This window comes from Haemorhous mexicanus, chromosome 3 (assembly GCF_027477595.1).
Source record: "Haemorhous mexicanus isolate bHaeMex1 chromosome 3, bHaeMex1.pri, whole genome shotgun sequence".
Taxonomy (NCBI): Eukaryota; Metazoa; Chordata; class Aves; order Passeriformes; family Fringillidae; genus Haemorhous; species Haemorhous mexicanus.
In genome coordinates this window covers 118,254,166-118,274,057 of record NC_082343.1, presented here as the reverse complement: position 1 = coordinate 118,274,057, position 19,892 = coordinate 118,254,166, and the positions used below count along the sequence as shown (strand labels likewise).

Below are 19,892 nucleotides of genomic sequence, written 5' to 3'. Positions count from 1 at the left end.
CTCTCACTCGCTCTCCCTCTCTCTTTCTCTCCCCAGCACACACACACACACACACTCACACACACTCTCTCTCTTTCTCTCCCCAGCACACACACACACACTCACACAGACACTCTCTCTCTCTTCCTCTCCCCAGCACACACACACACACACACACACACACACACTCTCTTCCTCTCCCCAGCACACACACACACACTCACACACACACTCTCTCTCTCTTCCTCTCCCCAGCACACACACACACACACACACACACACACACTCTCTTCCTCTCCCCAGCACACTCACACACACACACTCACACTCTCTCCCCCCCAGCACACACACACTTACCTGTACACACACTCACACACACACACTCTCTTCCTCTCCCCAGCACACTCACACACACACACACACTCACACACACACAACACACACACACACTCACACACACACACTCACACTCACACACACTCTCTCTCCCCCAGCACACACACACACACACACTCACACACACACACTCTCTCTCTCTCCCCCAGCACACACACACTCACACACACACACTCACACACACACACTCTCTCTCCCCCAGCACACACACACACACACACTCACACTCACACACACTCTCTCTCCCCCAGCACACTCACACACACACACACACTCACACACACACACTCTCTCTCTCCCCCAGCACACACACTTACCTGTACATACACTCACACACTCACACTCACACACTCTCTCTCTCTCCCCCAGCACACTCACACACACACACACACTCACACACACTCTCTCTCTCTCCCCCAGCACACACCCACACTCACGCCCCGCTGTGCACCATGCATGTGTGTGCTGTGTGCTGTGTGCGCATCACGCACGCCTGTCCTGCTCTCCCCTGTGCTCCCTGCTGCGGGGGGGCAGCAGCAGCAGCCCGGTTCCAGCCTGGCACTGGCCTTTGCCCCCAGGAGGAGCAGCGGGAGGAGGTGAGGGACTGGGTGCTGACGGTGTCCATGGACCAGCGGCTGCAGCAGGCGCTGCCGCAGGACGAGCGCGGCACCTACGAAGCCTCGCTGGTGGCAGCGGGGACAGGGGTGCCCTCCCTGCCCTGCCTGCTCACAGGTAAGCTCCAGGCCAGCTCACTTGGACAAGAGATGACACAGTGCCCTGCAGGGAGCGGGAACTGCGGGGTGGCTCTGGCAGGAGGTCTGGGCTGTGCTCTGAGAGCACTGGAGGGACTGTGTGGCTGTGGGGAACCAGCTCTGCTGGAGGAGATAGGGCATTTTTACTGTGGGGGTGAGCGAGCACTGGAACAGATTGCACAGAAGTTGTGAGAGTGCCATCCTTAGAGACAGTCAGAAGCTGTCTGGACGCAGCCCTGGGCTGGGGTGGCCCTGCCTGAACAGGGAGTTGAGCCATTCAGACCCCAGAGCAATTCTGAGCTCAGCTACTCTGTGGTTCAGGGATGGCTCGGGCTGGCACAGCTCTGCCTGGGGACTCCAGGCTGCCCAGCACAGACAGTCGAGAATGGGCAGCACCTGGCCCTGCTCTGTAATGCAGGACTTAAAAAGGGTCAGAGAAGGGGGAGAAGGCGTGGGCCACCAGTAACAGGGCTGTGGCTCCGAAAGTCAGAAGCTGGGTGCCATTGCCCACGGGCAGTTCAGCCTTAATCTTCCCTCAAAATCCCCCCACTTTGAACTCCCCTTCTCCATTTTGGTCTCCTAGAGACCAAGGCAGCATTATTCCCCCAACACACTGTGCTACTGGGACAGCCCCAGCTACAGCACAGGGAAGGGGTGCACCAGCTGGGAGGGGGCTGCTGTGGGGCTCAGCTTGTTCTGAATGTGTCACTTTGTGCCCAGGGTACCCAGTGCTAGGAAACCAGATTGAGCTGAGGCCAGGCCGAGAAATGAAGAAGGATGCATGGTACAAATTCGTGATGGCTGTCAAGGTGAGCCAGACCCCCCAGGCAGGGAGACAGGCTGTGGGGGGGTTCGGCCCCTCGTGCTGGCAATGCAGCATCCTGGCTGAGTCATGGTCCCAGGGCAGTTCACTGCACTGACAGAGCTGGTGGTGGGGATTACCAGACCCAGTCCTGCCAGCCCAGGGGTGCCTTCAGGCAGGGGGCACAGGGGTGCCCCTTCCAGTGCCAAGGCCTCTCTCTTTCTGCAGACATCCCACAGCCCTGAAGGCCAGGATGTGATCGAGTTCCTCCGACGGTGGTGTGGGGGACTCCCAAGCACCAGCTTCTCATTTCAGTGAGCAGGACTGGGGCAGCTTTCAGGCCTGTTCCTCAGCACCTTCCACATCCAATAAACATGTTATCTCAGCCCTGCAGTGCTCCTGTTTGCCAGGGGATGCTGGGCCCAGAACACTGCAGCTGCTGGGCACAGGGCTGCAACCCCAGTGTCTCAACCCCCGAGTCCATGGGTGACTTCCACACTGAGGCCATGGCTCTGCCAACATCCCTGTGCTTGGGGAGTGGCAGGCACAGGGATGGGCTTACAGAGTAGCTGCACTTTCCTTCCCTTGGCATGCCTTGCTCCCAACCAGCAGTCACCTGACAGAGCCTCTTAGAACAGCCAGTGTAGAAAGGCAAAGTTTATTTATTCAAGAAAACTAGAGATCTACACCAAAGGGATTCTTCCCCTTCTGTTCCCTGACATGTCTGAGCACGAGCACAGGCACAGCCAGCTGCCATGCCTGCAATGGCACCAGGACTTGGGCCCCAGCACCTTTGCCCACCCCCTTTGCCCACCCCAGCACCTTTGCCCACCCCCTGTCATCACTGCTGACAGAAACCAAGAGCCTTCAGCCCACCAGGAAGGGCCCGGCAGCTTGGGGCGAGGATGGGAGAGCATCTGGGGCCCACGGCACCTGCTGACCTGCAGGGTCTGTCCCAGGTGGGGTGGAGGAGCTGGGGGGAGGGGACAAGGCACACCCTCACCCCTGCAGCCCACTGCAGGAGGGGTGACACCACCTTGGCCCCAACCTTGCTGGATCACAGCGCTCCTGCAGCACCACCTGGGAGAGGAGGAGCAGTGTCAGTGCCAGGCTGTGCTGCAGGGCCCAGCACCACTGACTCCTCTGCCCATGTGTCTAGGAAGAGATGTTTTGGGAGGGCTGGTGTGGGCATGGGCCCTCTTGATGGCAGAGCCTGCTCTCCCATCCCAAGCACAGCCCATGTGGGGTACTCACCTCTCCAGCTACGCTGGAGACTCAGCAAGTCCTGGCAGGAGCTGCTGCCTCTCACGGAGTGGCTTCTCCATTGCTGTACTTGGCCTGGCCAGCTAGAGGGGAAAAAATAGACAAAAAGATGTGTAGGGTGGCAAGGACATGTGATGGGCAACGTTCTCACAAAAAAAGAACAAGCCTGGCTACCTGGGGGATAAAGAATAGGGTCCTTCTGCAACTCCCCATGAAGGGGTGCTGGTCTGGCACTTAGGCTGGCTAGAAGAGGTTCCAATTCAGCATCCCCCCCTTGTTCCCAGCAGAACCCAGCACCACCATGGGGGAGATCCAGGGAGATCTGTCCAGGGAGATCTGTACCTGCTCTTTGCCATAGGTGTGTGCACAGGGTCCGATGCCCTGGAAGACCAGAGCCACCAAGCAGCTCCTGCCCGAGAGCACGGCTTCCACAGCTGCCAGCAGCAGGGAGGAGAACCAGAGGGCCAGGGCTGTGTCCTGCGGGGCAGGGGGTCACAGGAACGTGGGCACTGCACCAGGCTGGCTGAACACACTCAGCGGAGACTGTGTGGACAGCAGGGGAAAGAAGGGGGAGGGAGAGAGAAGGGAAACGGGACAGAGAGAGAGAGTGAAAAGACGAGAGGAAGCAGAGAGAGAAAGAAGCTGCTGGGAGGAGTGGGGCCGTGCAGTGACTCACGTAGATGCGCGTGGTGTTGAAGGGACAGTCGTTGGTCGCAATGGCTGCACGGGCGTCCAGGGGCAGCGCGGAGCTGTTGCAGCCCCTGACCAGGTGTGTGCCCCGGCTGTGCACCGTCAGGGCAAAGGCCAGCGCCAGCCCCACGCTGCACGCAGTGGACAGCAGGCAGTTCAGCAGAGAGACGCCCAGCAGGGTCCAGTGCTGCAGGCGGCAAGAATAGGAGTGGGATGGCAGGAGCTCGGGGAAACGCTCGGGCCGGGCACCTGTGTCTCCGCAGAGCTGCTCCCCCAGGGGCACACAGGACCTCTCGCCTCTTCCAGGACGGCTCAGCCACGCCCTCGGATGAGGCTCTCGCACCTTTCGCATCCCTCCACACCCTGCGAGCTCTGTACCGCTGGACGCCCCTTGGCTCGGGCTCCGTGGAGACCCCCACGCGTGCCGGGAGCCCGCAGCCCAGCCCGGCGCATCCCGCCCCGTGTCCGCCCACCCTACGAGCCCACGCGGGACCCCCGACCCGGCTGCAGCTTCGCCCACCGGAGCGCTTCTGGCCCAGGACGGCGCTCCCGCCCTCCCGGAGCGGCCGGCGGGGCCGAGCCGGGGACAGGCGGCACCCGCAGCGCCGGCAGCCGCCGCCGAGGCGGAAGGAGCGCGCGGGGCCAAGGTCCAGGGGAGCGGCTGCCGGCGGGGCAGGGCCGCGCCGAGGTCCCCCCGCCGGCTCGGCCGCAGCCCCGCACTCACCAGGACCGCCCGGGACAGGTTGTGCGACACCAGGATGGCGACGATGCCCGCGGCGATGCTCTGCGGGGAGAGCTGCGCTCAGCAGGGCCCGGGCGGGGCAGGGCCCGCCGCCCCCCGCCCGCTCCGGCCGCGCTCACCAGCAGCCCCGAGCACACCGACACCACGTTGGCCGCCGCGTACTCGGGGGTGACGGCGCGGTGGGCGCCGGCCACGTGCCGCAGCACCGAGCCGTGCACGATGGCGCCCAGCACGAGGCTGCCGTGGCCCAGCACGATCAGCCCCAGCCCGGTGCGCATCAGCCGCCGCGGCTCCGCCAGCGCTCCCGGCGCCCGCCGCCCCCCGGCCATGGCCGCCGCCGCCGCCGCCGCTCGCACCGCCCCGGGGCAGGGACGGGCGGCTCGGCCCGGCCCCCCCGGCCCGCCCCGCAAGAGGCGGCACTCGCGTCTTTACAAAACAGTTTATTAAAAATAGGAAATGATAGAAATGAGATGCAGGAGCCGCGGCTCGGCCCCGCCGCGCGCCAGGACGACACTGGGCCCCGGGGCCGCTGCAGCCCCGGGAGGCTCCGGTAAGGGCCGGGGGCTGCAGGGGCCGCGGGGCCGCAGCCCGGGGCCAGCACACGCCGTGACCCCGGCGGGTGCGAACCAGTAAACAAAGTGCAGCCGGCGGCGGGAGCGAAGCGCCGGGCGGGGAGGGGGGACGAGCTCGGCCACCCCTGGGCCCATGGCGCGGGAATGGGGGGGAGTGACCGGGGGTGCAGGGCTTAGGGGCTCACCCCTGCTTACCTTTAAATTAAAAAAAAAAACAAAACAAAAAACAACAAAAAAAAAAAAAAAAAACCAAAAGGAAAGAAAAAACCCATTTCTGTGCTGTGCAAAAGACACTTTGTACAATTCAAACAGAACAAACTCCATGCACATGAGTGGGACTGCAGAACGCCCCAAGCCAGGCCTCAGCTCCGCAGCACAACCTGGCAAATCCCAACAAAAACAGGGCTGGAAATAATACTGATGCGCAAAGTCCCCTTTAGGAGGCGGGCAGGGAGGACTGTCGATGAGCCCAGCCACGGCACATGCAGGATGAGCTTCCAAGCACTGCAGCTGGGGTCTTGCAGGTGCCCGACAGCGACAGCGGAGGGCAGACACAGATGGTCGCAGGCAGCGAGGCCACGCTGGCTGCCCAGGAGCCACGGGGCTAGGATGACACAGTCACGGCCGTCAGGGCTCCGTTCCGAGTGTAGTAGAACTTGCTAAATGCCTCTTCAAGTAAACAGGTGAGTCTGCTCTGGTCAGCCTGGGCAGAACAAGGACAGTGAGGGGTAAGCCCCATCCACTCAAAGCTGAGAGCATGGCTGGAGACCCCCAGGGCAGGTACCTGGCTTATACCTCCTGCCTCCTGCCCCCCAAAAGGGCAAAAGCCATTGAACTCTGAGGAAGGAACACAGGCCCACAGCCCTACCTGAGCCCCTGCTTACCTCGCTGATGAATCCCAGCTGGACCAGTTCAGCTGCCAGCTCCTGGATGTTGTCATCTACAACACAAGGAAAGGTGTCAGTCCTTGCTCCAAGTGTGCTGCTGGCCCAGTGCACCTGGAGGGGCAGAAGTATACTTACTGGGCTGAAGGTCACAGCTCAAGTGTCGATTCAACTTGTCTTCCAGTTTCAGCAGCAGTGTCAGCTGCAGGACAAACAAATTCTCATGAGGGATTACAGTCCTACAAGCTGCCATGGCAAGCCCAAAGCAACCCTAGAAACGCCCCTGGGATGGGAACCACCCCTCCAGAGCCCCACAGGGATCTAACAGAACAGCCACAGCCAGTTCCATCCTGAACTGCAGCTGGCAGCACCATCCTGTGCTGGGAGCCAGGGCCTGGGGGTGGGCCAGGTGCCAGGTCAGCAGCAGGCACAGGCCTGGGACAGGTCCTAGGCTGGCAGCTGCAGCAGAGCAGGGTTACCCCAGGCACCAGCAGCACATCAGAGCCACGAGCCCTGCACAGTGCCCCGGCCTGCCCCTGCTCAGCCAGACATAGAAACATACGTGGTGCTTCACGCCCTCCTCCACAGACTCGATGTTGCACTGCATCAGCACCACCTGGAACAGAGGCACAGATCCCATCAGCAGCCACCCCACAGAGCCCCCCAGCAGCCTCCCCACAGAGCCCACCAGCAGCCACCCCACAGAGCCCACCAGCAGCCACCCCACAGAGCCCCCCAGCAGCCACCCCACAGAGCCCACCAGCAGCCGCCCCAGAGCCCACCAGCAGCCACCCCAGAGCCCTGCCTGGCCATGGGAGAGCAGGGCTGAGCCCTTCCTCAGCGAGGCTGAGCCCCTCCTCAGCGAGGCTGAGCCCCTCCTCAGTGAGGCTGAGCCCCTCCTCAGCGAGGCTGAGCCCCTCCTCAGCGAGGCTGAGCCCCTCCTCAGCGAGGCTGAGCCCCTCCTCAGCGAGGCTGAGCCTTTACCTTGCGGGTCTCCACCTCAGCAGGCTCTGGAGTCGGGGTTTTCACCGACGGGGGAGCAATGGGAGATTTCACCACGACCTGCTGGGGCTGCTGGGGTCGTGGCATCCCAAAGGCTGTGAGGGGATAGATTCCATTCCTACAAGGAAGGAGCAGCATCTGAGGTTATACCTCTCCAGAACTTTTCCAGTCTCACACACAATGGAAGGTGTCTTAAAAAAATCCCTCTTACCTCACATCCTCCAGGAACTTATCCAGCTCCAATGCTGGAGATTGTGAGAAGCTGAAAAACAAAATGTCCTGGGATGAGAAATTGTCTCACAGTACCATCCACCTGGGTCTCTTGGGGTGCAGTTTCAAATCCCCAAGTCCTGGGCTGTGTCCACAGGCAGGATGGGTATGGACAGGCAGCCACTGGTGTGACAAGCTCTTATCTTCCCTTAAGGACATAACTATCTATGTGAGCTAGGGTGAGGCAGCAGTTATGGCAGAGCCAGTCTCACAGCCCTCAGACCTGTGCAACGCAGTTCTTTGGAGGGTGGCCCAGTGACACCACTCCTGGTGAGCTGTTTCACAAATACCTGCCATACCAGGTCCCAGGTTGCAACAAACACTTGAACAGCCAAACCCCTGTCTCAAGGCTGCTCTGAAGCATTCCAGAGATGAGGTAAGGACTGCAAAACTGCTGGAAGCCTGACAGGATGTCCTCAAGTGCTTTATGGGCTGCACACCTGCCTCAGCTCCCAGAGCACTCTCCAGCCCCTCCCACAGCCCCAGCAGCTGGAATCGTCCCATCCTCTAACACAGCAGTAGGTTTCAACAAAAACTTCCTTTTTTTTTTTTCTAGCAGCTTGGTTTGCATGGCAGTCTGATGAACCATCCAGAAATGATGCTGACATTTCAAGTGATTGCTGCTTTCTTTCCCTTTTCCAGCACCTCTGAGGAATGGCACTACCAAAAGGCGAGTTCCAGGCTGGCACCCATGGACAGCCACACCTGCAGAGACTGACACCCCATGTGTGTGAGGATCTCTCTCTACACCTTTGGTTGTTCACTTGTTGTCCTCCATTTTGAAACTATACATTCCAAAGGGAATTTCATACTACGTTTCCTAGCACTATGGCAACTGGGATGTCAGCTTTTGGAAGGATCTCTGCGGCTCAGAGCTGCTTATGCGGACGGAGCTGCTCCTCCTTGTCATCTTGGTCACTCTTGTTCAGCAGCCTGAGCATCCCAGAACTCTGGGCTCCCCTGGAAGCACACTAGGCTTCTCTGGGAATACAGTATTCACATCTTAGTCCTCAGCTAATCCCTTGAGTAGCCAAGGCTTTGCTATCCAAAATGTGCCTGACTTTTCTGGCACTCTGCTTGTTCCATATGTATTACAGTCACTCCCTTGGGGGCCACCCCTACAGTGCAGGTACTGCTGTGTGTCACTGCCTGTGTCATACTGTGTCACTGACAGCTGCCTCAGCTGCCTTTCCCTGTGCAGAGTGTGGAGTAAGATGCTCCATTAGGAAAACACTGAGGAACCCTTTCTCTGAAGTGAGAAAGTGACTCCATCTGGCTAGTTTGTGATTGGTCAGAGCACCTTCCCAAACTGTTCAGCCATGTTTTGCTGAGGACTGCTACAACTACAGCATGTTCATTTCATCTGTCCATTTGGGGAACAATTCATCTCAGCTGCTCCCAGGAAACAGGTGCAAGGTCCCCTTCCATCTAGGAATAACTCCCCAGAAGTGTGTGTGCCCAGACAGTGACTCGTTGTCACCTCCAGCCCCACCAGCTCCCACTGGCACCCAGGCAACACTGAGCTGGTGGGCAGCGTCCCAGTGCTCACACCAGTGCCCCAGCACTGCTCCCCTGAGCAGCCCCCCTGGGCACATCATGGGGACTCACATCATCTTGACTCCTTCCCTGTCCTCGTGGTTGATCTCTGCCAACACCGCGTTCATGTCGAGGTTTTTGGTCATTTCTTCTAAAGCATTTTCAGGAATCATATCTATTAAAAAAAAGGAGTAACTTGCAGCAGTTGCAGTTCTCTCTCCAGCCTTAGGAAAGCAATGAAAAGTGCGGAGATGCTCTGAGAGCAGGTCGGACACCACAGCCCTCCCAGCCCCACAGCTGTGTCTGCCAGCCAGGAACCTGCAGAGCAGCAGGGCATGGGGAGGGCTGTTCCCAGGCTGCCAGCTCAGCAAAGCTCTGCAGAGCACTGACCACGTGGGGACGTGGCTCCCAGGGCTCTGTACTCACGCTGGTGCCCAACGATGCAGTGAGCAGCCAAGAGCTTCAGCGAGGGCACCTCAAACAGAGCCTGGTGGAACAGGAGCTCCCGGGCCGTGGGGCGCCTGCCAGGGTCCTGCTCCAGACACTTCTGAATGAACTCCTAGAGGGAAAACCTGCGTGAGACCCTGAGCAGCAGCAGCAGCAGAGCAATCCAGGGCACGGAGCCCGTGGCTCACCCGCTGCAGGGGGTCCTCCAGCAGCTGGATGGCACTGTTGATGGCTTCCTGCGGCACGTAGGAGGACTCCCCGTTCCCCTGGATCTCCAGCACTGCCATCTGCAAACACAGAGCAGAGCATCAGACTCCACTGGGACTGACAGACTGCAGGGCAGACAGGCTCAAGGAGACCACTGCCAAGCATGAGATCACCACAGCCGAGCTGTGTGGGGGTACTTAAGGTCACATTTGGAGAGACAGAGAGAATGGCTGCCTCATTACAACAGCTTGCTCCTAGCACCCCAGGACTGCCAGGGAGCCCTGGGAACTCTGCCAGCAACAACCTGGACAGTAAGTGTCTCCATTGTGAACCTCACGATCCATTGGCCTGTTACTCTGTTTGATAATTCCATAATGAAGCAGTGACTGGATCACTGCCAGGATCTGACAGTGTCCCTTCTGGCTGTGTGAATAGCTCTGCATCACAGAACAAGAGCAAGCACACAACACATCAAGAATGGGCTCCAGACAATACACAGACACTCATTCCCAGCTAGGAAAGGTTGGAAAATATTGCAGGGAGTGTCTGCACTCAGCTTAAGTTTTGTTTCCTGAAAGTTGTGTCTTTCCACAGTTCTCTTCCTGCTTCACTAATGGAATGTGCAGCACAGGTTGAGGGTTCCTTGTGTTGGCTTTCTGACAATTCTTCTCAGAAAATACTCCTAACAACAGTTCCCATTACCTGGACTTGGACCTACTGACGGCAAGGACAGAGGAAGCACAAAGCTGCTAGTACCAGGTATGTCAGTCTCACATTGACTGCAACCAGCACCTCCATCAGATGGGCACAGGCTGGCCCAGAAAAGTGACAGACTACAGCTGTCCTCTGCCCCAAACACCCCAGGCAGTGGTCACACACATGGACATTACATAACAGTCTGCAGCAGTGACTATTCCCTCCAGCCACTGAGTCTGACTTCAGGACTGGCCAAGACCCGCTAAGTAATGCATTACCCATTAGGAATTTGGGAAGAACTGCAAATCCCTGAGCCATTTACTCCTTAGTGAGGCACTTGGGGGAGCCTCCATAGGGATCCCACCAAGGCAAACTGCACTTGGCTCTGAGAACAAAACACACTTGCTACTGAGCAAACCCACCCACGGCCACAGCCCTCCCAGAGCTCTTTCTTTCCTCAGATTCATCATCTCTGTCCCAAAGTTTGACACTCACCTCCAGTGCACACATCCCAAAGGAGTAGATGTCCACAGCAGTGGTGACATTGGCAACTTCTGTAACACAGAAATAGCACTGTTATCAGTCAGCTCTGCATGCAGCAGCACCACTCTGCCCCAGGCTGGGACAGTCCTGCAGCTTCTCCCTCCTCTGCTACCAAAGAACAGAGGAGCTGAAGCATTTCAGCAGGCAAATGGCTCAGAACTGTTAATGTGGCATCTGTCAGGAGCCTGGAACTGAGAACAAGGTGCAGGACAGCTTGGAAGCATCAGTAAGGACAAAAAATCCCCAGGCTTGCAGCCACAGCCACAGCATACCTCCATATTCTGGGGCAAAGAAGTGCAGGTTCTTCTGCTCCTCACGACAGGTCTTCACGTGGTTGTTAATTGTGTCTGGTGCCACTAGAAGAAAACCAGGAATGCTTAGGATACAGGAAACCACATCCCATCCCTGATGACATCCTAGGGAACGCCTGCAACTCCAGGCCCTTGGTGCCCAAAGGGGCAGAATGGTGGCATCAAGGTGAGCCTTCACAGCCTCCATCTCTTGTCACCTGCCCTGACCCAACACATTCCTGCACTGTTTCCTTGGCAGCTTAGCATCACCCTCCAAGGGCAAACCTGGAGACCACAACTGCTGCCTGCCAGGAGGACAAGGTGGGAACAACTCCCAGCAGAAATGCCTGACTTCAAACAGATCCATAGCATTTGTCACAAGCAAGTCACTCATTCAGAACGGCAGCCTGAGGAACAGCCAGAGGTGCCAAGGTCACTGCAATTGCTCACCACCTTAGAGCTCTGGGAGGATGGACCTACCAGGCAACTCTTCCACATTTCAGGAGGATGCTGGTGCCAAAGCAGCTCCAGACAAGAATCAAGCCAAGCTGCTGAGGGAAGGGAGGTGACCACCCAGACAGCAGAACCTCCCAGCAGCCAGCACCTCCACAAACCACTCACAGCTGTGGGGAGGAAATAACTTGCAGCCACAAGAACAGTGAGCAGAGCACAAGTATGGACCCCCACGAAAGATAAGCTTTTGGGAGAGCCGCCTCTGCAGAGACTGCAAACAACTCTCTGCAAACAACTCTCTGAAACTAAACTGTTTCTCCCTGCTGTCTGCCAGGGAGAAACACTGAGGTGGGCAGGGAGCACAGAGCCACCACCCATTTGAAGCTCTACTGTCACACTGGAATGTGCCCAGTCCCAGAGTCCCATGTCCCACTGGTCACCCCCTGGACAATCCCCATCAGTCCCCATCTGCACTGGCACACCGTGGGCTGACATGGGACGTGCCAAACCTCTTGCATTTCTCCACACCAAGGAGGATTCCCAGCTGAGGGACCAGTTACCAGTTTCAGAGAGGAGATGCTCTCTGGGCTCTAGTCAGACAAGAAGGACCTCCCCTGGTAACTCAGCTCAGCCTTGCTATGGCACACACCAGATCATGTCACCCAAGCTGAGCGCTGGAAGCAGAGCTTGCTCCAATAGCTAGGGGCTTCTTTACCAACCAGCCCTTCACAAGGAACTGCTTTCTGTTCCCTGTGTTAGCTCTGATCCTAGGAGTCCAGCAAGATGACTTCATTCCTAGTGCTCACCTGTTCCCAGACATCACCAGATCCTCTCACCTTCACAGCACCAAGCAGCATAAGCTACATTCTTTGTCTTTCTCCTAAGACATGTTCTGCTTTCCCAATGACACTGACTGCTTTGGACAAGTTCTGGCCAGGGCACTGCACCATCACACCAGTTCTCTCTACTGGAGACTGCCCCAAAGGATGTCAACTCCCCCACACACCCCCACATGACAACTGGCTCGAAGCCTCCCCTGAGGAGCCAGAAATGCCAGATCCTCACCAGCACCCAAATGATGAGCTCTGGATTTCTGCTCACCTTAGCATTTTGTACTCCTCAGTCAGGTACAACTGGAATTTGCCCAGTCCTCTGCACTGGACTGGATGTGTTCCTGTGCTGCTGGAGCCAACCCCTCAGCACCAACCCTGTCACCACACATCCATCCAGTGCCAGACTTGGCACACAGAGTAAAGCACCCATGGCTTGTCCAGCACACTGGGTTCTCATACCAGGCCTTCTAAAGAGAGTATTTTAGGCTTTAGAAGCCCTTCTGTTCCAACATCAGATTTATGTTGTTGTTGAGGGGATCCTGGATGTCTCTATGCCCAATGCAGTGTACAGAACTATCACACAGATGTTTGTGATACCTGTTAAACCTACAGCTACTGCAGGCACGTCAGGGGGACTCCCAGTGGCAAACCAGACAATGTGGGGAGAGAAAATAATTTATTTTTAAACTCACATTGTAAAAGGAAACAGGGACCAAAAACTCAACAACCCAGTCCTGCCAAATACAGAGCCAAATCAGCCAAGTGAAGTCACCCTCCACACAATGTTGTGATCAGCTTCCTTTTCCAGTCTCTTTAAAGCCCATTATGAGCACATGTTGGATGGCAAGGCCACTTCACTGTCCAGGCACTCTGTTCTTGGCTCCTGTGCCCGTTTAAGGACAGGGCTGAGGCAGCAATCAGTGACAGAACAGATTATCAGCAGAAGCCTCAGTGGTGACAGCTGGCACACCTCTACACCAGGCAGGCAGAGTGCAGCCAGAGTGCAAGTCTAGCCCACTGTACTGGGCTCCATCTACAGTGTCCTAATGAGGTCCAGCCAGCCTTAATAATCAGCTCCTCTGCATCCAGGTCCCACAGACCTTCTGCAGCAGCACCAGCATTTCTGGAAAGAACTGGGCTCACACTGTCTGTGGGACCCTCCCTCTCAGACACACAGAACTGACACACAGGCAGCTCTGAATTTGTTGCTGTGGATCAGCCAGGGACCTGTCCCCTCTGGAACTCTGCTCCTTGTGCTTCCTAGCTTGCTGAGTCCTACTGGACTGTTCTTCCATCACTACTGCAGAGACTGGCTCTGCAGCTAGGTCTGATCAGCCACACCTGGCAGGGAATCTGCCTGTTCCAGCCATTTATACCCAGCTCACGTGCAGCCTGGCTGAGGTGACAGGCATCACCTCACTCTGTCACTGCAGAGCTGAGGCAGCACAGGGTCAGTGACATCAGACCCCAGAATCTCCTGTGTGTCTCAGAGCTAAGCAGGGACAGCCCTGCCACAGTCCTGCTCTATGCATCACTGACAGCACAACTTGCTCCTGAGGTCAGCTCTGAAAAATTTCCTGCAGGTGTGTTCAACACAGCAGCTGGAAGTGCTGTTACAACTGTGGCAGGATTTTAGATGGTAAGACAAGAAATTTGGGTGTGGTCTGGTCACTGTTGCAGGTCATCCTGATGCATGGGCCACTTAGCAATGGCAGGGGCTTGGGAGCTTCACCTGAGCCTACATTTTAAACCAACCTCCTGACTGTACAAGGTAAGAACACACCTGAAGTTACCTCTGACACAGGCTCTCCTGCCTGACTCACACATGGCTGCTATCTGTCACTCATACACCTATTTCTGTATTCTCAAACTGGCTCCATGCTGTGCATGTTTGGATGGATGGAGGCTGAGGATGGTTACTGAGTGAGACAAATGATGAAGACCATAAAGGAAAGTCAGATCACCAACAGTAACAACAAATGTGTCCTTCTCAGCCACAAGAAGGTGACTACAAGGGGCAGATTACAAGACAGCCCCATGGGAATTGACAAGTCTGGTGGGCAATTAGCAGAGATGAATTTTAGAAAAAGGTTCAGCCAAATATGGTGTCTGAGCAGGACAGGTGACAGGAAGAGATGTGAAGCACAGCAGAGGGTAGGGCAAGCAACATGTCTTTGACAAGCTGAACTCAATCTGACAACAAAAGCATAAAAAAGATAATGGGCACTCCTACAGGAACATGCTGTAGCTGGTCAGACCTCTCAAACTCTCAAGAACATGCAAAAGAAGTTGGCCAGAGCAAGTGGCAGCCTGTGTGCCCACTGGTTGTTAGCAGTGCCAGCCAGGGAGGCAATGGTGGCACTCCTTCCTAGCTGTGCCCACAGCAGGTTTAGCAGAGCTGCCTGGGCACCCAGCCCCTGCTCTGGAACACTCCCTGCTGCAGAGGACACTTCCCTCTTGTGCAGTGTCCATCTCACCCCATCTCTGCCTTTACTCGGCACTCAGAACTTCCTCCTTGCAGGCAGCAAAGATCTCCTGTCCCACAGCCCTGCTCCCCTCCTGCAGCAGCCCCTGAGCTGTTTGGGTTCTTGTGAGCACTCTGCAAAGCAGAGCAGGGCTGCCCTCCTCAGCAAAGGGCCAGCGCCCTGGCCACGAGAAAGCAGGGGAAGCAGGTGTCAGTGGAAGGATCAACAGCTGATCTCTGAGATTGTCCCAGGCTTGCTGTGCAACCCAGCAGAGGGATTGTTGATGGTCAACACCTAAAAATTATCAGCTGAACCCAAGACCACCCTCTGCAGCTGTGAAGAGGTGACCACAGGGCCAGGAGAGGTATGAGGCCACATTATTATGCCCTGCACTCATATGCCCCAGGCACTTCCACTCCTGCAGAAGGGTACAAGGCTGCACAAACCCACAAGGTCAGGGTTTCCTTTCTCTGCACACAGCCATGACAAAAGCTTTTTTTATTAGGGAGAGCAAGACCTAGAAAATAAGGAACTAGGAAGTTATTTGGCATAAAAAGAAGCATACAGACATTAAACGAGGAGTCAAACAGGAAGAAGTGTCATATTTACACTGATCACAGAATAAAAGCTCCCAACAGCCCTCAGATCTGTATCAGGGATTGCAAACAGTGTTTGCAAAATGTTTGCAACACTGAGTCACCAGAAGGAACAGGATTTTATTATTTTTGGCAGTTGAGTATCATTAGCTGAAGGAGCAAATAGATTCAGTGTATGAAAAGTTCACCACACAGTGTTCCCAGTGCAGGTAAAGCTTACACACATATGCACACATCTACTGACATGGTTTCCCAGCAGGAAACCAGCCTCTGCTAAAGCACTGCCCATGGCTACTCCAGAGAAAACACTGCTGGAGCAGCATCAGTGCTACTGGCAACAGAGAGGTAATGTCACACAAAACTGGAGAAGGCTACTCTCCAAAGAAATTAACACAGAATCAAAATCCTGGCATGGCTCCTGCGGGAAGAGACCTGTGGAGATCCAGGTCTTATCCAACACCCCTGCTCCAGCAGGGACACCCAGAGCTGGTTGCCCAGGACCATGTCATGGTAACTCCAAGAATGGAGACTCCATCCCAGTCTTGGGCAGCCTGTGTTTGTGCCACCACCACACTGAGAATGCCCTGGGTCCAGAGGGACCACCTGGGCTGCAGCCGGTGCTGTGGCCTCTGCTCCTGTCCCCAGGAGCGCAGGGCTCACCTGCAGAGCCCTCCCTGCAGGTGCCACACTGGGGCTCACCTGCAGAGCCCTCCCTGCAGGTGCCACACCAGGGCTCACCCACAGAGCCTTCCCTGCAGGTGTCACACCAGGGCTCACCTGCAGAGCCCTCCCTGCAGGTGTCACACCGGGGCTCACCTGCAGAGCCCTCCCTGCAGGTGCCACACCAGGGCTCACCCACAGAGCCCTCCCTGCAGGTGTCACACCAGGGCTCACCCCCGGAGCCCTCCCTGCAGGTGCCACACTGGGGCTCACCTGCAGAGCCCTCCCTGCAGGTGTCACACCGGGGCTCACCTGCAGAGCCCTCCCTGCAGGTGTCACACCGGGGCTCACCTGCAGAGCCCTCCCTGCCCGTGCCACACCGGGGCTCACCTGCAGAGCCCTCCCTGCAGGTGCCACACCAGGGCTCACCCACAGAGCCCTCCTTGCAGGTGTCACACCGGAACTCACCCGCGGAGCCCTCCCTGCAGGTGTCACACTGGGGCTCACCCACAGAGCCCTCCCTGCAGGTGTCACACCGGGCTCACCCCCGGAGCCCTCCCTGCCCGTGCCACACCGGGGCTCACCTGCAGAGCCCTCCCTGCAGGTGTCACACCGGGGCTCACCCACAGAGCCCTCCCTGCAGGTGTCACACCGGGGCTCACCTGCAGAGCCCTCCCTGCAGGTGTCACACCGGGGCTGCCCCAGGCTCAGCTCCCTCAGCCTCACCCCGGCAGAGCCGCTCCGGCCCTGCAGCATCACAGGCTGCTCGGGGCTGTCCCCAGCCTGTCCCTGTCCCTCGTGTCCTGGGCACCCAGCCCTGGGCCCGGATCTACGGGGGGGCTGCACTGAGCAGAGGGCCAGGACCATCCCCTCCCTCCTCTGGCAGAGTTCTGCCAGGGCATCATCAGCTACTTCTAGGGCCAGGGCACACACTGCTGTCAGCGAGCCACAGAGGGACAGGATCACACTGTGTCACATTTCTCATGAAGCAGCAAGTGGTATTGTTCCATTTAAAAAGATTACTTAAGAGTTCTAAGTTGACGTGTTTGACCACATCCATTACATGGAAGCAGAAAGTAGAAGCAGGCAGAGCAGGAAAAACAAGAACAGATAAAAAAGAGCTATAAGATTATTATCTGCCAATCCTGGCTGCATGCAGGGTCTTAAACAGTGACCTAGGAGCTTATTGGCACTTTATCTGGAAAAATTCATGATACAAATAACTTCATCCCTAACAAAGTGTGTTGGGAGATCTGCAATCTGTGCCCAAAACCAAGTTCCACATTCTAGACCAGAAGAAGGAGGGTTTCACTGACCATGAAAACCCTGCTTGGGCTACACCAATGCAATACTGCTATGAAAAAGATATATATGTTCACATCACAGTGCAAGAATTACATGCAATCAGAAAAAGCAAGGACATTCACTGAAATGCCACAGGCTGAGCTACTCTGGAGGAGCCATCTGTTCCCAGAAGACAGATGTGCACTAGAAAACAAGTCCTCAGAAACATGACTGTGGAGATGATCTTCTGCTGTAGAGCAGCTCTGCATAACAGAAGCAGGGACTGAACCAATATAAATGTACACTCGAAAATGCAATTAGGGCCCACAAGACCAAGCATTTCAAGTACAACTTTCCCAAATTTCAAACTCCACATCTTTGATTATCATTGCTCCACAACGTGCCAAAGGACCTTGTGAGATTGAACCTGCAGCAAAGCTCATCCTTGGGAGCAGGTGCCAGAGTGCCAACACTGCTTGGCCCACACAGCTCCAGACCTACACCACAAACCTGTCCAGGCTGGGAGGGACCTCTAGAGAAGACAGCTCACCCCTGCTCAGGCACAGCCAGCCACCACAGGCTGCCCTTGCTTGCTGGTGTTTAAGTGATCTTTTCAGAGCTGGCACGAAGGAGCTCCCTAAACTGCTGAGATTCACAAAGCCTTCAACCAAAGGGCCCTGGGAAGGAAGAGACACCTGCAGCTGCTGGGCTAATATGAGAATGGGTGAATGAAGACCTGGGTGACTGTAATTCACATCCCCATGCCCACTGGGAAAGTCACATAAAAGCAGAGAAAACACAGAGCTGAACAAAACTGAAGCAGCAGTGCCTTCAGTGCAACACAGAAATAACAATGACCTCAGAAAATGGATGTTCCATAACCTGGAGCACTAAACAGAGACATTTCAACCTTTTAAAATATCTTACTTAACTGAAAACAACCACCAGTCTAGATGCCATCGTTTTCTGGTGTTTTCATGAATGAGGTCAGTCACAGCAGCACACAGAGGGTACTCAGAGCTAGGGAAATAAGTACTAGGAGCAAGAGCTGGCTTTTAAACCTTCTGCAAAATAAAAATTAGTTTATTACTATCACAGCATAGAAGGAGGAAAATCTTTGCCACAAGGCCACCAAGGTCACCAGTTCTCCCCACCAAACTGGACCTTAAAAATGCCACCACCCTCCCCCAGACACACACACTGAGCCCTGGTCAGCAGGGGCAGCCACAACTTCCAGCACGGACAGAACCCATGGACTGCCACTCAGCCCTGGCTGCTCCTCTGCTCTAACTCTGCTTACACAAAAACCCAGGGCAGCTCTGGAACTGCTTCTGCCACTCTAGCAAACACAGCAGCAGCTACAGCATTGCAGTATTGCAACTGCATCGTTACACCATCACATTAAAATCCTCCTCATGCTAGTCAACCCAGTTTGTTCAACAGTTTCCCAAGAACAAGCCAAATCAGAAGTGCCTTCACTTGGAGACAGGCTTTTGCACCAAGAGCTTCACAGACAACACAGAGCCATGGCAGTCAGACCTTTAAAAGAAAAAACAGCCCCCCCAAAAAGTAGCCTGGATCCAACCTTGAACTTTCTTCTAGACAAAAAGTTCCACTCAAAACAATTTCCGTGCCCAGTCTCATTCCCAGCAGCACCTGTAGTCACAGTCAAACCTTATGAATATCTGCCTTGGTCTTGCCAAGGTTCTAAGGAACCAAAAATGTTTGGCTTGGTAGACAATGTGCTTGACTCACACATAAAACTGCACAGTTAGAAAAGCTAAACTACATCTATTCATGTTACATTCTCCTAAATCAATGCTAACATGCCATTTTAATGGCAGATTTTTCTATGTCTGATGACTTAAATTATCCATTATTTTCCCTTTAACACCACGCCTGCCATAGTTGAAAAAATAAAAAAGCCAGATCCAAGATATCCTACTAACCTCTTATTTCTGCATCACCTCAGGTGTCTGTTAAGAATGTGTAAGCCAGCATGGCATTTAAAGATCAGGCAACAAAATCCAAGGGACTGAAGTGATGACTAAAATAAGATTAGTTATGAAAGCATGTCACTCACAGCCTCATCAGCTCAATGCTCAAGCAAAACAGGAGCCTTACACCCTAGATTTAGTGTTTTCAAACCCAAATCACTGCTCAAGATCTAAGGCTTAAACCATCCCCAGCTCTCATATCAACAGTACCTCCTGGTACAACAGTGTCAGAACAAGTCCCCAGCCAGCCATCCAGGAGAGCTCAGTGTTCCAAGGCCAGCTGATGCTGTTCCAGCACAGGGGAGGTACCACAGCACCTCCTCATGCCTGCAGAGGGCTCGTTCAGGCTGCTCCTGTCCTTCTAGAACCAGGGCCTTTGGTTCTGCTCACAGGGGTGACTGATTTTGGAGGAGGGGCTGGCCAGCCCTGCTGCCCTCAGCCTGGCTGAGCCCAGGCTCAGGCTCAGCCCAGGCTCAGGCTCAGCCCAGGCTCAGCCAGGTTCCCACTCTGTGGGCTCGTTCCTGGGCCAGTCT

The 19,892-nt window shown here is 55.7% G+C and overlaps 3 protein-coding genes across 4 annotated transcripts in view; 1 reads left to right on the top strand and 2 right to left on the bottom strand.

The window, feature by feature from the left end:
• Positions 1-2,314, top strand: part of IFT172 (intraflagellar transport 172) — a 38,209-nt gene extending 35,895 nt beyond the window's left edge. Inside the window, exons 46-48 of the mRNA XM_059843257.1 lie at positions 954-1,107; positions 1,848-1,936; positions 2,158-2,314. Coding sequence (XP_059699240.1) covers positions 954-1,107; positions 1,848-1,936; positions 2,158-2,247 — 333 coding nt within the window. The 3' untranslated portion in view covers positions 2,248-2,314. The remainder of the gene's footprint in view (positions 1-953; positions 1,108-1,847; positions 1,937-2,157) is intronic.
• A 433-nt stretch (positions 2,315-2,747) lies between these two features.
• On the bottom strand, positions 2,748-4,974 carry KRTCAP3 (keratinocyte associated protein 3). Of its 2 annotated transcripts, XR_009486001.1 has the most exons (7): positions 4,744-4,974; positions 4,607-4,666; positions 3,869-4,069; positions 3,535-3,669; positions 3,367-3,435; positions 3,184-3,275; positions 2,748-3,009 (listed from the first exon to the last, which is right to left on the bottom strand). XR_009486001.1 is itself a non-coding variant. In XM_059843266.1 (6 exons), exons 1-5 carry the CDS (start codon positions 4,951-4,953, stop codon positions 3,192-3,194), a joined length of 690 nt encoding a protein of 229 aa, XP_059699249.1. In that variant the 5' UTR covers positions 4,954-4,974; the 3' UTR covers positions 2,748-3,009; positions 3,184-3,191. The 2 variants fall into 2 exon arrangements, 1 of the variants encoding a protein (XP_059699249.1); XM_059843266.1 differs by lacking the exon at positions 3,367-3,435.
• A 77-nt stretch (positions 4,975-5,051) lies between these two features.
• Positions 5,052-19,892, bottom strand: part of NRBP1 (nuclear receptor binding protein 1) — a 34,930-nt gene continuing 20,089 nt past the window's right edge. Inside the window, exons 8-18 of the mRNA XM_059843259.1 lie at positions 11,054-11,137; positions 10,734-10,792; positions 9,524-9,622; positions 9,315-9,447; positions 8,961-9,063; positions 7,294-7,344; positions 7,065-7,200; positions 6,643-6,696; positions 6,219-6,282; positions 6,081-6,136; positions 5,052-5,899 (exon numbers count right to left, since the gene is read on the bottom strand). Of these exons, the coding sequence (XP_059699242.1) occupies positions 5,801-5,899; positions 6,081-6,136; positions 6,219-6,282; positions 6,643-6,696; positions 7,065-7,200; positions 7,294-7,344; positions 8,961-9,063; positions 9,315-9,447; positions 9,524-9,622; positions 10,734-10,792; positions 11,054-11,137 (938 nt within the window). The 3' untranslated portion in view covers positions 5,052-5,800. The remainder of the gene's footprint in view (positions 5,900-6,080; positions 6,137-6,218; positions 6,283-6,642; positions 6,697-7,064; positions 7,201-7,293; positions 7,345-8,960; positions 9,064-9,314; positions 9,448-9,523; positions 9,623-10,733; positions 10,793-11,053; positions 11,138-19,892) is intronic.